The 15839-nt window shown below is 39.2% G+C and overlaps 1 protein-coding gene across 6 annotated transcripts in view; it reads left to right on the forward strand.

The window, feature by feature from the left end:
• HELZ (helicase with zinc finger) overlaps nucleotides 1-15839 on the forward strand; it is a 91065-nt gene that overhangs the window by 57130 nt on the left and 18096 nt on the right. For all 6 annotated transcript variants that reach the window (XM_064728220.1, XM_064728216.1, XM_064728218.1 and 3 more), the window contains 6 exons: nucleotides 658-776; nucleotides 2177-2322; nucleotides 4698-4845; nucleotides 7970-8153; nucleotides 9860-10088; nucleotides 13197-13401. In XM_064728220.1, coding sequence (XP_064584290.1) covers nucleotides 658-776; nucleotides 2177-2322; nucleotides 4698-4845; nucleotides 7970-8153; nucleotides 9860-10088; nucleotides 13197-13401 — 1031 coding nt within the window. The remainder of the gene's footprint in view (nucleotides 1-657; nucleotides 777-2176; nucleotides 2323-4697; nucleotides 4846-7969; nucleotides 8154-9859; nucleotides 10089-13196; nucleotides 13402-15839) is intronic.

The raw sequence follows: 15839 nt of genomic DNA on the forward strand, positions 1-15839 counted from the left end.
TAGATTTCATAAAATACAAGACTACAGTGGCCAAGTTTCTTTTCAAGTGCATGTTCTCCAGTGCATAGATTCCCACCAAACCTTTGGTCCAATATTATCAAAAGATTGAATTTAAATTTTCCTTCAACTTCTGTTCCTTTTTTCCCCCCCAACATTCCTTTAAGCCCATAACCAGCAAAATGCTCAGGTATGTGTGCAATTTTAATGGGAAATTTAGTATATAAAATAATTACTAGGACTCAAGTACATGAGGAATTCCTTGTTACTGTCCAAAGCTCTTCAAGTCTCATGGTGGCAAAATAACTTTCAGATTTGAGAAACCTCTTGAGGGATGGTCTGCCAAGAGATATTTCATCTTGGGGTAAGGAGGGCTCAGATAAAATGTGTTTAATTTCATGTGTATCACAAGAAAGAGGCAGACCTGGGGCTCCTGCTCATGTCCCTGGCCACCAGGTGACCACTGTTGGTCATTTGATGGGTGTGAAAATTGTGTGGTTTTCAGTAGCTGCTAGAAATTAATTTGTGGAAGCCATACTTTTTTAAATTCTAGTTTTGGTCACTATCAGAATACAGAATGTTAAATTCAAGTTCTGGTTTTCAATATTCATTTTATCAAATTTCAAATTTCATTTATTTGGTGAAATTTGTGTTTTACAGGGTTTTTTACACACATTCTGTTAGATGAAGCTGCTCAAGCTATGGAGTGTGAAACGATTATGCCTCTGGCATTAGCTAATAAAAACACAAGAATTGTCTTGGCTGGAGACCATATGCAGGTAAGAGCTGTGCAATTTTTGAGTATGAAGTGCATATGTACAATATTTGTATTTATCTATTTAAGTTATTTATCTGCACCAAATCATATAATAGATGGGGAAGGCAAGGAGAATTCCAGGGATGTTATTTAAGATATGAGGGTATTTATTACAGTCAGGAGTTTATGACTGGTAATCCTTGCTGATTTTTAAAAGAATTCAAGAATATGGAGAATTAGGATTGAGAGAACTTTAAATTTTTATTAGAAACATCTAATCTGGTGAAGATTTGAACAAGTGAGAAATAAGAAGCTGAAACTAGCCAGTGCTTTTATGTTGCTGCAAAGTGCCTGGGAGCTGCTTGGTTTGGAGAGTTTCAAACACTGATTCTGCCTGTCATTTTTCAGCCTGTAGGCATGAGAAAGCATGCTTGGAAAAGTCAGCTTTACTTGCTTTATTGATTTAGGGCAGATTTATTTGGTTTTATAGATTTGCCTTTAATTCTCCTTGCATCTCACAGCAGCAGTAGGGGGGAAGTGTGCTTTGGTACAGTAACAAACTCAGAGTGGTGTTGCCACCAATAATTTAATACTGCTGGATAATTTCAATGATATTAATAATGCCAAGTAGTGGGGTAGTGCTTTTTAAATATTACTCTCAAAATGCTTTTCAAGAGCTTGGAATTGTTACTTCAGGCTTGATCTCACCAGCCCAGCTGTGTGGATGAATTCCTCCCAGGGCCTGTGTCTCAGGCTGCTCTGTAGCTCAGGGTCTTACAGAAGATTCTCCATCAGCTGTCCAGTATTTAAATCTCAAAAACTAATATGTAGCTGAGTCATATGAGTTCAGAATGACAAAATAGATTGGCTTAATTTCTGCATTTGGAAATTTTGTTTTAAGAATCTAATTTTCATCTTCTTTGGTTCTATTTTTCCTGCTGTAGTAAATGTTGGCTTTATTGTTAAACAAGCCCAGTAGGAGTTTAGTGTAACAGTAAATAGGTCACTGGGTTTTTGTGTTTTTCAACAACATTTCTGTTTAAGTTTTTAAATGGTACTAAAATTTTTTTGTTTTCTGATTTGTACTATTTGTGGTAATAACTGAATTGTAGAAGTGGTTGTCAGAATAATGGTGTAAAGTCATTCTAAACACAGTAGGGAATGTTAAACTTCAATAGAAGGGCTCTTTGCATAGTTATTGAGTATTTTATTGTTCCTTTAAGACCATGCTGGTCTTTTGTTACTTTTCTGGGAGGCAGGAGCATTTCTTTGGAATAACCATGGTCTGTGTCTTCCAACGATGAATGTCCAGCGAGAGGGAGGTTTCATTTCTGGGTTGATGCAAGTACATATGTTGGGAGCATGAAATTCCGAGTCCACCCATTTAGTTACATTTTCTTTGTGTGTGTGTGTCTATTACAGCTCAGTCCTTTTGTCTACAGTGAATTTGCCAGGGAGAGAAACCTCCACGTGTCCTTGCTGGACCGGCTCTACGAGCACTACCCTGCCGAGTTCCCGTGCAGGATCCTGCTCTGTGAGAACTATCGCTCCCATGAAGCAATCATCAAGTAGGTGTGAACTTTTTCACTCTATCCCGTGCTTCTTCTGACTGCTGACCCTGGACAAAAGAGCCAAGCACAGCTGAAGTGTTGCTGGCATGAAATCTTAACTTGTTTCAAAGTTAATTAGTAATTCTGTGCGGTCATTTGCCAGGGCTGTGGGACAGAGCCCTCATTCAGGTTGGGCTTGCACACTAAACCAAAGAAGAGCCAGCTTTCCCTTTTTAACCACCCAGCAGTTTGTTATGTAGGCTCTGTGCTCCTTTGAACCATTTCAGAATTTTAGATTTACTGGGGATGATTATCTTGGAATGGTGAGCTGTGGGCAATGTAAGGAACATATGGATATCCAACTGTGAATGGAAAAAATAGGTCAAATTTTGAGCATGTTTCTTTACTGTTGACATCTTTTATTACTTCTTTCAAGACACATTAATCAGTGGGTTTGCATTTTTATGCTATGATAAACTAATGGCTGCCAGTGTAATGAGCTCATCCATGAGCTGTGCTGGAAAGAATAAGTGCAATCATGGGGAAAAATGCTAAAGTTTAAATCCTGGCTCAAATATGTACTGAGGAATATTATGTTGGTACCCAGTCATACTAATTAGGTTATCACTGTGTTCAAAGCAAAAGCAGAAATATTTAAGTGCTCTGGGGAATCAAAAGTGAGAATGTAAAATATTTTTTTACATAGCTTGATCTATCTTCACTCTATGGACTTTGTAGTTATAGGCTGAGTGCTGCTAAATTTCTTACCCGTATTCTGAGTTTCTGAGTTTGAAATGAGAGAACATCTGTAAAGGAAGGGATCATTTCAGCTTTTCTTTAGACATCACTTCCATGTCATTTACCTCAGAAAGATCATGAAAATTCACTTCAGCAGCTGGAGCTCAGACAGGGAGTCCCAAGAAAGAGCCACTTTGTTGAACACTGAGGTGAAAATGCAGAAACACCACTGGGGCTGCTTGGCCCTCTGGTCAAAGCCCAGTGTGCCCAATTCCACTGGGAAATGTTGCTGTGGGAGGTGAAAGCAGCTGAACACTCCCATGGTGGTCCCTTTAGGAGATGTCTCAAGTCTCCTTTTTGTGTTTTGTGGAATTTCCCCTGACAAATGGGACCATGACACTTAGGACAGAAGTGTAGGAAGATGAAGGGCTCATTAATCATCTCTACCTCACTGAAGCAGAGACACCATGAGAAATAGAGGAAAGAAGGAGCCATTAGTTAAGCCTGACTTTGGCATTGTAATTGGAAAAAACAGCCCATACAGAAAAGTTTTGTTGTTTAATGAGATCTCATTACTGAAAGTTAATTTGCAGAAGAGATGGTTAGATTTGCCCCCTGGCTGCTGCAGCCTAAGCCAGAGAGGAGCCCAGTGTTCTTCAGGGCTGTCCAGGGTAAGGCAGTGCAGGTCAGGGTGGGCTGCAGTGCTTTGGTGGTGATTTGGTAGCAGAAAAGTTTCTGTGGCTTTTCCATGAGCAGCTGTTTCCATCTCAAGCTGCAGTAGCAGGAATCCTGGAAGAACTGGATGGAGCCACCAGCTGCACAATCTCCTGCTTTGGTTGTCTTTGTGCCAGGCTCTGCTCAGGTTTCTGCAGCCTCTGAGTGATATCCAGAGAAAATTAAGGTTGGAGGCTGAGCACTGAAAGTGAGATGATAGCAAAATTCACTCATTACTGAATCCAGTGCATTAATTTAGCTCTACTGTGCAATAACATTTACAGCACTCTGCAGCCTCTCCTTGCTGCCTTTTTGTCTCATTCCATTCAGGTTGCCTCTTTCCCTCCTGCTTTTCACCATGAAGTAGTTCTTGCCTCATTTCTTTTTCAGTCAGAGGAACTGTCCTGGTTGTGTTTCTGGTCTCTAGCAACGTAGATCAGCCTGGAGTGGAAGCCACAGAAGAAAAGCTTGGTTGACAGCTGAACACTTGGCCTGCATCATGCTCAGTGCACACGAAATCTGTAGTAAATTTATCTTCCAAGTTCAATAACTCTTAACTGACATGAGCAAGCTCATTGTCCAGCCTGGGGAATAACCAGTGCCAGACAGCAAGTGTTCTTCTTGCCCACTTTCCAGCCATCAGAACTTCTGAGTGAAACATCAGTGAGAATGTTCATAACTTTGTCGAGCTTTAGATGAGAGGAGAAAACAGCCTTTGTAGAAAAAGTGTTGGAGAAGCATATTTTTAGTGCCTTCTGCTGTGTCTGTAGAAGGGAAATATCAGTTCAGAGAAATCATTTGAAGATGCTGAATAGTAATCAGTGGTTCTGTTTTCCTTATGAAGTATTTTGTGGTTGCATATTTCATCAGGGAGATTTGCATATTTTATCAGTGAGCTCATGTGTAGACTCCACATTTTCCCCTGTTTTGCCTCGTTACAGTTACACATCTGAACTTTTCTATGAAGGCAAATTGATGGCAAGTGGAAAGCAGCCAGCACACAAAGATTTCTACCCTTTGACTTTCTTCACAGCACGTGGAGAAGATGTGCAAGAAAAAAATAGTACAGCTTTTTACAATAATGCAGAGGTAACTCTTCTTTGCTTTTACTGTTGATTGTTTTTTTAAAGCTCCACTCCCCCAAATTTACTGGTTTATGCTGTGTGGGTGGAAGACATAAATTGTCCTCTGCTAGGAGAGTGGAACATGGAGTTTGCTAAACATGATGTAATGAAAATTGCAATTGTAGTAAACATTTCCACTAATTTACCTTCTTTTTTTTCTCTGCAAATTATAAGCTGCATCTCATTCTCCCAGGCTCATTCTTCAGGAGAGAAGATTTGTCTTTCCTGATAATTTATGTGACATTCTGATAGATGTATCTTAGCAACTGAGAGTAACTGCAATTTGAAGTAAAACTTAGATTTCTTTGACTGTTGTAGAAATGTTCCCACTCAGATAAGAGTCCTCAGGAGTAACATTTCACATTTCCTTTAATATGTTTGGGATCAGTGTCTAACTGATAATGTGCAGATGAGATTCTTTTAGGTGAGAACTTATTCTCTGTTTGTTTCATGTAGATTTATTGATATTCTTCAAAAATTGCTTTCATTCTCATTCCTTCCCTTGTGTTTTAAAGAACCAAACAACCCAAGCCCACAAAAACAAACACATGCAGCAGCACCCACCTCCCACCTTCTGCCTTGATAATGCTGCTCATAGTGGAAGATGCCTTTTTCCAGTTAGGGAGGGAGGGAAAATCAAATAACAGTGATTTTCATAAGCTTAGGAGGAATTTCTGGGTAGTGCTTGTTATGAACACTGCAGAGCTGCCTGTTCCCCCTTGTTGATCATGGTGGGGTTCCTCTGCTGCACAATTTGAAACCTGTTTGTTGTTGTTGTGCTGCATTGTTAAACATTCTTTGCTGCATTAAAATATCTTCTGAAATAAGAAGCTCCAATGACTTCTGGACACCTGACTGCTTTCATTAATCTACTTGGATTGCTTTGCCATTTAAAAAAAGTTGTAAAGGACCTAAAAATATCTTCAGTGGCCAAGTAACTGTCTGAAAACTGTGAGTCATTAATGGCCACAGGCAGAAATGAAGGACAACGGCTCCTTAAACACCAGCAGGAAAAACTGGGATTAGATGATGAGGGAGATTTTTTCTGTTTGACCCTTAATGGATGCTTGCATTGGGGCATCTTGTGGTTCATTGATGCCTATATTAAGAATTATTCTGGGAAATGCACTTTCCCTTGTTGGTCTTCATTTTAAAATTTCCCTATGTGGTATTAATTCTAAATACATACCTAGAAGCTATATCCTTTCAGAGAATCTTGCCAAACTTCCTACAATAGATCCTTATTTTTGTGCTGTAGTTTTTATAGATATCAAAGTTTATTCTAATTGCCTTTGTCAGCAGAGCTGGCTTTTAAATGAAAGAATTGATGTCACAAAAACATTCAGGACTTGCTTAAAAACAGTCCCATATTTTCACTATCCTCTGAAATTGCCAAAAATAAACTATTTGTGACTTTTTAAGGATTAATAGATTTTTTTTTCTTCTTTAAGAGGCTGAGCTTGCATTTGAAATGCTGTAGGAAAACAGCACCATGAATTACCATGCTTTAAATAGCTGGAGAAATATTTTTTGAATGTAATTAAAAAAAAAGAAAAAAGAAAAGGAATCACAAACCTTCTGTAAGGTTACTCAGAAATGCCTTGTGCAGCGCAGTACCTCTGGTGTGTTGAGGTGAGCTGCTCTGGCAGGAGGTTACTTGGAGGCTGTCTCCTCACAGGGGGAGGTTTTCAGGTTTTAATACACATTAATCTTCTCAGGTAGCACATTTCATAATATTTCACAGAGAGGAACTAGCAGGTGATGAATTATCTGAAACTCCCAATGGTATCCTTTGGAATGGGAGATCATTGTGCTCTGGTACATGGATGCTGTGTCTAGAGTTATCAGACATGATAAGATGACATATATCAAATACAGAATACAGATTAAATTACAGCTATTTAGGCAGCACATTTACTTACAGAAATAAATTGAAGTATGGCAAGAAAGGTCTAAGTGCACTTGATATTTTTGTAAGAATCTAGGAATGAAAGAATCTAGAATCTAGGAATGAAAATCAAGGTTAATAATGTAATTTTCAAGTTTGTAATTTTAAGTGAGGAAACTTACTTCAAGCTAAAGAAGGGTGCTGTATAGTGAGTACATTGTTTTACTCCAGGATACTTTAGAGTATCCCTGTGGGATGCAGCAGTATCAATGCTTGTGCAGCACTGTGTCATGTCAGTGTTTCAAAGCCTTAAAGCTCCAATCCCTTTCTGTCAGAGAGAATGAGGGCCTTTGTCGGGGTCCCTGTTCGGGCGCCAATTGTCACAGAGAAATGAGGGCCTTTGTCGGGGATCGAGCCATTTGTCGGTGAGGGGAGACTCAGACACTCAATATGAGTGATAAGCAAATTCCGTTTATTGAAGAGAGCATCAGACACTTATACAGCGAGTAAAAAGCTTATGAATATTCTGTAAGCTAAGCAATCCATTGGTTAAACTATACTGTCAACTCTTCCTCATTCCTTAGGGGTTACATCTCTCTTTTCTCGTGTCTCTTTCACTGTTTGTTATCCTACCACAGCTAGGCCCAAGGACACTGCTATCTGTGCAGGACTTGGAATTAGCCATGGTTTTGTACTTTTCCATTTTCTAGCAGCTAAATTCCCAACACCTTTCTATTGAAGTGGAGGGAGACGACCCATCTTCCTTGATCAGCATCGACTCCGTTTATTGACTCAATCAGTCACTTTTTATAACCGTGTTAATTAAGTTCATGCATATTGCAAACCCGAGCTCACAATAGGTCAGAGATAACACACCAACCCCTCCTTTTGTTTCCAATACCAAGATTTGTGTTCTCAAAACTTACTTTTACTTTCCCAAAACAGCCAAAGATAGAATATCTACTTGTTATGAGAAAGCTGCCTGAGAACTCTGGTATGCAAGGATCTCAAGGCCTTCATGTTGGTCACTTGTAATTAAAAACAACCTGAGAACTTGTACTGTTTACAGAAACAGGCTGTGAGAATTTGCTCCTCACAGCTGCCTTCTAAGCCATTTCTGAAAAAATCTCCAACCCCTTTCCATATCAAAGAGCGCTGCTGAGTGGGACACAACTTTGGAGAACGCTGCCTTTTTCCCCAGGTGTTTGAGGTGGTGGAGCGCGTGGAGGAGCTGAGGAGGAAGTGGCCGGTGGCCTGGGGCAAGCTGGACGATGGCAGCATCGGGGTGGTGACCCCGTACGCCGACCAGGTGTTCCGCATCCGCGCCGAGCTGCGCAAGAAGCGCCTGTCGGACGTCAGCGTGGAGAGGGTGCTCAACGTGCAGGGTGAGCTGGCCTGGCCAAGGGGAGCTGGCTGCTGCTGTGATAACTGCAGGGAATTACCCTGGAGTTTGCAGAAATTGCCCTAAAGCTGTGGCAGCAAAAGGAGAGCTGTGGTGCAGGTGTTGCTCCAGCGTTCGATGGATGTGAGACGTGAGATTGGTCTCATTTATCTCAGTGGATGTGAGATTAATCTTCTCCCAAAAATATATCTTTATCTTTTCTCAGAATTAAGTTCATCTTTACTTAAACATAAAGTGAAAATTGTAGAAACCAATAGATTTTTAACAGAATTTTAATGTTTTTAACAAACTGATTGGTTTTAGAGTTCCAAATACAAATGGAACAGAGCTTTATGGATGGGAGATTTATCTTTTCTCAAAAAGATATCCTTTCCTCAGAATTAAGTTTAGCCTTGCTTAAAAAATAACTTGAGTGAAAATTGTAGAAACCAATAGATTTTTAACAGAATTTTAATGTTTTTAACAAACTGATTGGTTTTAGAGTTCCAAATACAAATGGAACAGAGCTTTCTGGCTGTGAGATTTATCTTCTCTCAAAAAGATATCTTTATTTTTTCTCAGAATTAAGTTCATCTTTACTTAAACATAAAGTGAAAATTGTAGAAACCAATAGATTTTTAACAGAATTTTAACATTTTTAACAAACTGATTGGTTTTAGAGTTCCAAATACAAATGGAACAGAGCTTTCTGGATGTGAGATTTATCTTCTCTCAAAAAGATATCTTTATTTTTTCTCAGAATTAAGTTCAGCCTTGCTTAAAAAATAAGTTGAGTGAAAACTGTAGAAACTAATAGGTTTTTAACAGAATCTTAATGTTTTTAACAAACTGATTGGTTTTAGAGTTCCAAATACAAATGGAACAGAGCTTTATGGATGTGAGATTTATCTTTTCTCAAAAAGATATCTTTATCTTTTCTCAGAATTAAGTTCAGCTTTACTTAAATATGAAGTGAAAATTGTAGAAACCAATAGGTTTTTAACAGAATTTTAATGTTTTTAACAAACTGATAGGTTTTTAGAGTTCCAAATACAAATGGAACAGAGCTTTAGCCTCAAAATGTTTTACTGATTATCTTTTCCATCTGTGGAATCTTTACTGATTTCTTTTCCATCTGTGGAATAAACTGCAAGGAGTCTAAAAATTTAGGTGTTTCTTCCTGAAATCACATTGATAACAAGGATTTTGTGTAGGCATAGCCTGTTGCTAGGTTGCACTTCTAGTCAGTAATAAACAAAGGCAGATGATAAAGTAACTGAGTGACAGTGAGTGGTTTGCTCTGTTTTTTCATGGTGGGTATTAATGCATTTGAGAAATTTAAAAATATGAATCAAGAATGTCCAGAATTTATTTTTAAGATAGAATAAATAAATTCAAGATTTGTTATTGACTCATAGGCGATGCTGTAAAGATAATTAACATTTCAGAAAGTTCAGGAGTGATTAATATCAAGGTGAAAAAAGTAAGTTTTTTAAAGAGGAAATTTTCTTGTAATGGAATATGCTATTTATAGTGCGTCTTTTAAAATTTTTAAATCTTATTACTCTTGCATAAAGCTCTTCATGTGAAGGGTAGCTATGAGTTCAGAACATGTAGGTGTGAAATGTGGCTGGCAAGGGCAGTGGTCTGGCCGTGGCAGGAGCAGAAATAGCAGCAATTATCTCAGAGATGTTTTTTGTTTCATTTTAGGAAAACAGTTCAGAGTTCTGTTCCTCAGCACAGTACGAACACGGCACACATGCAAACATAAGCAAACTCCAATTAAAAGGAAAGAGCAGTTACTGGAGGATTCCACAGAAGACTTGGATTATGGTTTTCTGTCTAATTACAAACTTCTCAACACTGCCATTACAAGAGCACAATCCTTAGTAGCTGTGGTTGGAGATCCTATTGCTTTATGTTCCATTGGAAGATGCAGGTACTTTCTCTATGTTCCTTGGTTAATCAGGGCTGAGGGTACTGGAAAATGTGTTTATTTGTGACTGGTGGATTTAGGAAAGTGAGGGTTGTCATCATATATAACAGGGAAAAATGTGAGATACCCACAGCTGGCCATGGACAAACTGTCCTTTCATATATTTATAATTGCTCAAATTTTTCACTTAACAATTGAACATGCTTGATTTTACTTTCTAGTAGAGTTTTTTGTATACTCATTACAATTTTATATACAAATAAAGGTAATGCATAATTTGGAGTTTAAAATTGTGATTTGAATATTATGGCAGTTGTAGGATGGTAAAAGACTTGAAAAATATTATTTATGTTTTGGTAGGTCTTCATGACATTAGGAAAAAACTTGTTAAGATTTGAGTGGATTTACATTTTATAGACCTAAATGAAGAAATGTGAAAAGTGCTGAGATATGTAAACACTTAATGATATGTTAAAGGTTCCGAGTTCTTGTTCTTCAAAGGGTTTTTTTGGATGGAAGAGCTGAAATTTTGAGATGATCAGAGATAAACCCTGCAGCTTATTCTCCAAGAGAGGAAACAGTGCACTGACTACATTATTAAAATAAAGCTAAAAATACATGTTAGTTGTTATATCTATGTTGTGTTCTACTTTCCTGAGCAATGCTTCTGCTGCTGTGTTGAGAAGGGATGTGGTTTTCAAAGATTAGAGTTGAAAAAGCCAAATGCAATTCAAACCTTTGTTTACTGTATTTATGAAATATAACCTGAATTTCACCACTTCCCTGCTGGGGCCATGTCAGGAGTGTCTGTACATGAATGCAGTGATCTGCTTTAAATGGCTTCTAACATCTTACTGACAGAGAAATAATTGTTGTGGGGTTAATTCACTTTTCCCTTACCTGGTTGGGTTTTTAGGCAAGGGGTATTTGTGTAATGAGGTGATGGGAAGGAGCCCCTGTGCCTCCCAAGTGCTCCTTCAAAGTATTTGAAATAGGGTGTGCAAAAACTTAATAAAATAAAAATATAGGCTGTCAGCATGGTAATAAATTACAGTGCTGGCAGTTGAGGATTTGGTTTGCATTTTGAAGACCAGCAGCTGTTTATAGATGTAGAGCTGCTCCAAATTATAAAACTGAAAGATAATTAAGAAACAAGGAGCACTGGAACTTTATTAAGATGTATCTCGAGCTTTCCCTTTAATACACCATTGTCTTGTTTCACTGAATAATTGAACATTCACTCTTTGAAAATAGTGCTGGAGGGGCTCAGGGAGGCTGCTGGGAAGATGGTTCTTTTTTAGTCCAACAGGAGTAGGGAAGTCTGAAAGAAGTGACATTTCGTTAGGAAAAACAGACCTCAAAAAAAGTTTCGAGTGTACTTGAATTTTATAAATATTCTAATACCTGTCAAAATGAGTCAAGACTGTAATGATAGTTGTAGAGAGCTTTGTGAAGAATGCCCAGGGTGATCATTCCATTGCTGTGTGCTCCAGCTGGACTAGACAGAGCTGTTTTGGCAGACACCCCCTTTAAACTCACACTCAGAGGCAGCAGCGTTTTGTTCTGTGTTCTTCCAGCCCAGAGCAAGTGTTCCATGTGTAGAGAGACTGCTTGGGGCATTCCCAGCATTCTCAGCAAAAGTGGATGGGTCTCAGTGGATTTGGGCTACTTGGCAGTAGGTTTGGTGACTGAATTGATTAATCAGAGGGAATTCCATCATTAAAGCATCCCGGTGATGCTTTTAATTTTGGGGTTTAATTCTCATTTAAAGCCTTGCAAGATCTATTTGCCTTAGAGCAAAATACAGAAAAAGGGCCAACTTGCATCCTGAATTTTAAAAGAGCATTTCTTGTCTCTATGAAATCACAACAGAAATGGGCTTTTAGGGGAAACAATTCTGAATTCTTAAAAGCATCACAAGCAGCACAGTATTCTTGCAAAACAGACATTTGTTCTTTCTCACAAAGTCAGCTAGTCAGCAGAATGTGACACTGCTGGTACAATTAGTCTGCTGCAGTTCCTCATTTTGCAGGTTTTGGGGAAAGAACAGAGTTTGCTGATAGGCCAGACCTTATTACTGAAGGGTGAACAAGCAGGAGTTATAGTCAAGCACACCTTTACCCTTGATATTTTTGAAAGAGACAGCACAGTCAGGTTTGTTGGGTTTTTTTTAAAGTGACATCTTCAGACCTTATTAAATAACTTTTAAGCTTCAGTAACTTCACCCAAAAAGTTCCTTTGAGGTTAAAAAAAATATCATAAGTGTAAAATTTTGTGTAGATCCTGCTGGGGATGTTAACAAAAAATGACTTTTCTTTTATAAAGCAGTAGAAAGATATGTCATGAGAAAGCAGAAGACAGGGAGGAATGTTCTTTATTGCATGGTTTGAAAAACCCCTCCATCCTCCAAAAAGTTGGAAACAGAATTTTCATAGAGAAGTTATGCATCATCTGATGGTTGTTTTCCTAGCTCAAAAATACTTCTGTATGTTATAGAAAAATCTGACATGCACTAAAGTTCATGCTTTTGTTTGTTTTCCACTAGAGGATCTCAAAGAATCTCTAGAAACTCCCCAAAATATTAATTTTCTCATGCCTCTGAAGTGTTTCACAAGAGTGGTTCTGAGGGCATATCTCAGAACCCTTTGTATTTGTTTTTTGTTAGCTTTGGTATTTGTTACACTGAAGGATCTGCCTGAATTCAGAGAATGTTCTTGACAACTTCTGGGACTGAGAATCTCTGTAATTCCTGTCACTGTTTGAGCTTCAATAAATGCCTTAAATCATACATTCCAGAATTTTAAGCGTGGAGTTTGCTGGTTTTGGTTTTCTAGGAAAAAGCTCTGAGTTGAGCTGTCCATGGCATTGATACCACACGTGGTGCCCAGCCAGGGCTGTGGCCTGGTGCCCGTGGGCAGAGCTGTGTGTGCATGTGGGGTGCACACAACTGGGGAGCTCTGCACTGTGCTGTGGGGCTCAGGGGGGATGGATGGGTGTGGAAAATGAGCACCCACAAACAATAAAAATGTCCCACAGTTACATTCAATCTGTTTTCATTTTAATAACAGCCATTGGAGCCTTCCTCACTGTTTGTAAAAATCATTTCCATAGGAAATTCTGGGAAAGGTTCATTGCCCTGTGCCACGAGAACGAAAGTCTGCATGGCATCACGTTTGAGCAGATCAAAGCTCAGCTGGAAGCTCTGGAGTTGAAGAAAACCTACGTGCTGAACCCGCTGGCCCCCGAGTTCATCCCGCGCGCGCTGCGGCACCAGCACTCGGCCAACCCCAGCAAGCAGCAGCAGTCGCCTCCAAAGGTACCCTCTGCCTGCAGCTGGCAGGGAATCTGCACAAATAACATGAAAGGTTTATGGAACAAGCTGTTTGTTTTAAAATTGCATCAGTGCAATCAGATATGAATGCAAATTCCAGAGGGATCCTCAGCTCTAGGCTTGTGTTGTCGTGAAGTTTTTAGCAATATAGCTTGGGGTTGTCCAAGCCTTGTTTCCTTCCTGCAGCACACCTTGGCTCGCTCTGGGCTGTTCATTGGCAGTTTTGCAGTGTCCCTGGAGAACCTCAGCCCTGGAAATTCAGGATTTAGATAAACCACATTAAACCCTCTGAGCAAGAGCCAGTCCCTGTCCCAAGCTGTGCTCTGACTGTACCCCAAGAAACAACAGGTTGATACAGACAGTGATAAGGAGTAAAAGAAGCCAACAAAATAATAGCCAAAAGGGATTTGGTTTGGTCTAAATATCACATTTAAAATTCAAGGACTTAAGTTATGTAAGATAATTTTTGATGTAATTAAAAATATGTTGTAAACTGGTTTATTGCATAGATTAGCTCAGTGATAATGTCCTTCAGAAGACCAGATTTCATTAGCATCAAGAGGACAGAAAGATAAAATTACCTCTGAGTGGTAATTTCATCAGCTCTTTTTATAAAAGCAGGTGAAGAAGTGATGAAAATACATAGCTTCCTTAGGATGATAAAGAACAACTCTGAATTTTAGAGCTTTCTTGGGGGGTGATATATTAGTAATGAATTCTGTTTTAATAATTCTTCGTAGTTTATATCAAAATCATTTGGGTTGTAATTTAATTAAATTGTGTTTAGAGATAGAACTGAAATGCAGGTTGTCAGCTTTGTGATGGACTCAGTGTACAGGAAGGAGGAACTGCACATATTTCCCATAGCTTTGCATTTTTGTTCCAGGCTGTATCATTGAAATGAAATTTTTACGACAGGTTTTTCTAATACAAAGAGGAAAGCCTTCCCTTTGGCAGTCCTTCCCTAAAGAGAGCTTGTAAGGGAGAACATTTGGTTTCTTCATCAAGATGCATGCATTACTTTCTGAAACAAACACCAGATTTCTAAAGCTTCTAGTCATGTGTCAAAACACTGGGCCTACAGAAAACCAGAAATTACAAAATTCTTTTTAAAAGCCACTGCTGCACTCTCATTTTTCATGAGCTCTTCAGTCTTTTCCTTAATAATAGAATGTCATTATTAATACTTCTAGTTTCCTAAATGAAAAAAAAAAAGTACTTGAAAATGCAGGTATAGTTACATTTAGGAAAAAAAGGGGAGTGAGTGTTGGGGAAAGTGAGAGTTTTGTAAGTACACAGCTCTGTTTATTTTGCTTTAGTTTGTTGGTAAACTAAGCCCTTGTGCTGCTCCAACTGCCAACACTCTATTTTCATCTTAAGATCTGAAGTGTTTCAACCACCTGTATCACAATTCTAAATAAAATCTTCCCTCTGAATGCCACTGATAGGTAGTGAGTGTGTGCAGTAACAGCACAGGTAATAATCAGATACTCTGAGAATACAGCTGGGATCAGGGATGCATTTCCCTTTGCTGAAGTTTTAAAAGCAGATGGGTGGCGTTGCTTATTTTAGACATCCTAAGCAAAGTATTTAACATTAAAAATGAAGGATTAAAACCTAGTGCTGGTAGGAAAATGTTGTAGCAAAAAAAAAAAGAACAGTTTTCAGTCATGTTTTGTGGTGAGTTTATGGACATTGTGCAAGTCAGGGCTTGTTTTTCACATGTGCTGAAAAGTGGTTTTGTACAAGCAGCACTTCTTATTCAGCAGAATTGCTCCTGGATTTATGTAGGGGCATTAAAAACCTCTTTGCTGTTTAGATTTTAAAGAAGGGGAAATGTTTGAGTGGTGTCTGAGAGGCCAGCAGGCAGCTTGGAGCTGTGAGTGCCTTGTCCCCTGTTCTGTGGCCAGGCATGGCAGGGAGGGTGTGGGATCTCAGCCCCTCAGTCCTGAGGTGCCGAGTCACCGAGAGCACCCTTGGGGGGCTCGGGAGTCCTGGAATGTTGCCAGAAGTGTCTGGTGGCTGGACTTTGATCCTACACGGGAGACGACACCTGTATGAGGATAGGAGGGTTTCACCGGGGTGAATGGTGAAGGGATTAGTTAATTAGAGGGTGAGACACAGGGTTTAGGATTTCTGTACAGGGGGGTTTAGAGAAGTAAGATGGAGGAATTGGGGCGTGTCCTGTCCTTCTTCTTCTTCTCCTCCATCTTCTTTGGTGATGGTGGCACTTTGGGATTGGTCATTACTAAAAGTGCACTGGGCAATAAGGGTGAAAGGTATTGGGGAAAAATGATAAATATTGTACACGTAACTTTGGGTATAAAGACAGGTGACTGTCCGGAGGGCGGCACAGTGTGCTCATGGCTGGCTGCTGAGCAGAGCTCTGTCGGGCTGAAAGAGAAAATCTTTTAGATAAACAA

This window comes from Zonotrichia leucophrys, chromosome 18, assembly GCF_028769735.1.
Source record: "Zonotrichia leucophrys gambelii isolate GWCS_2022_RI chromosome 18, RI_Zleu_2.0, whole genome shotgun sequence".
Lineage (NCBI taxonomy): Eukaryota > Metazoa > Chordata > Aves > Passeriformes > Passerellidae > Zonotrichia > Zonotrichia leucophrys.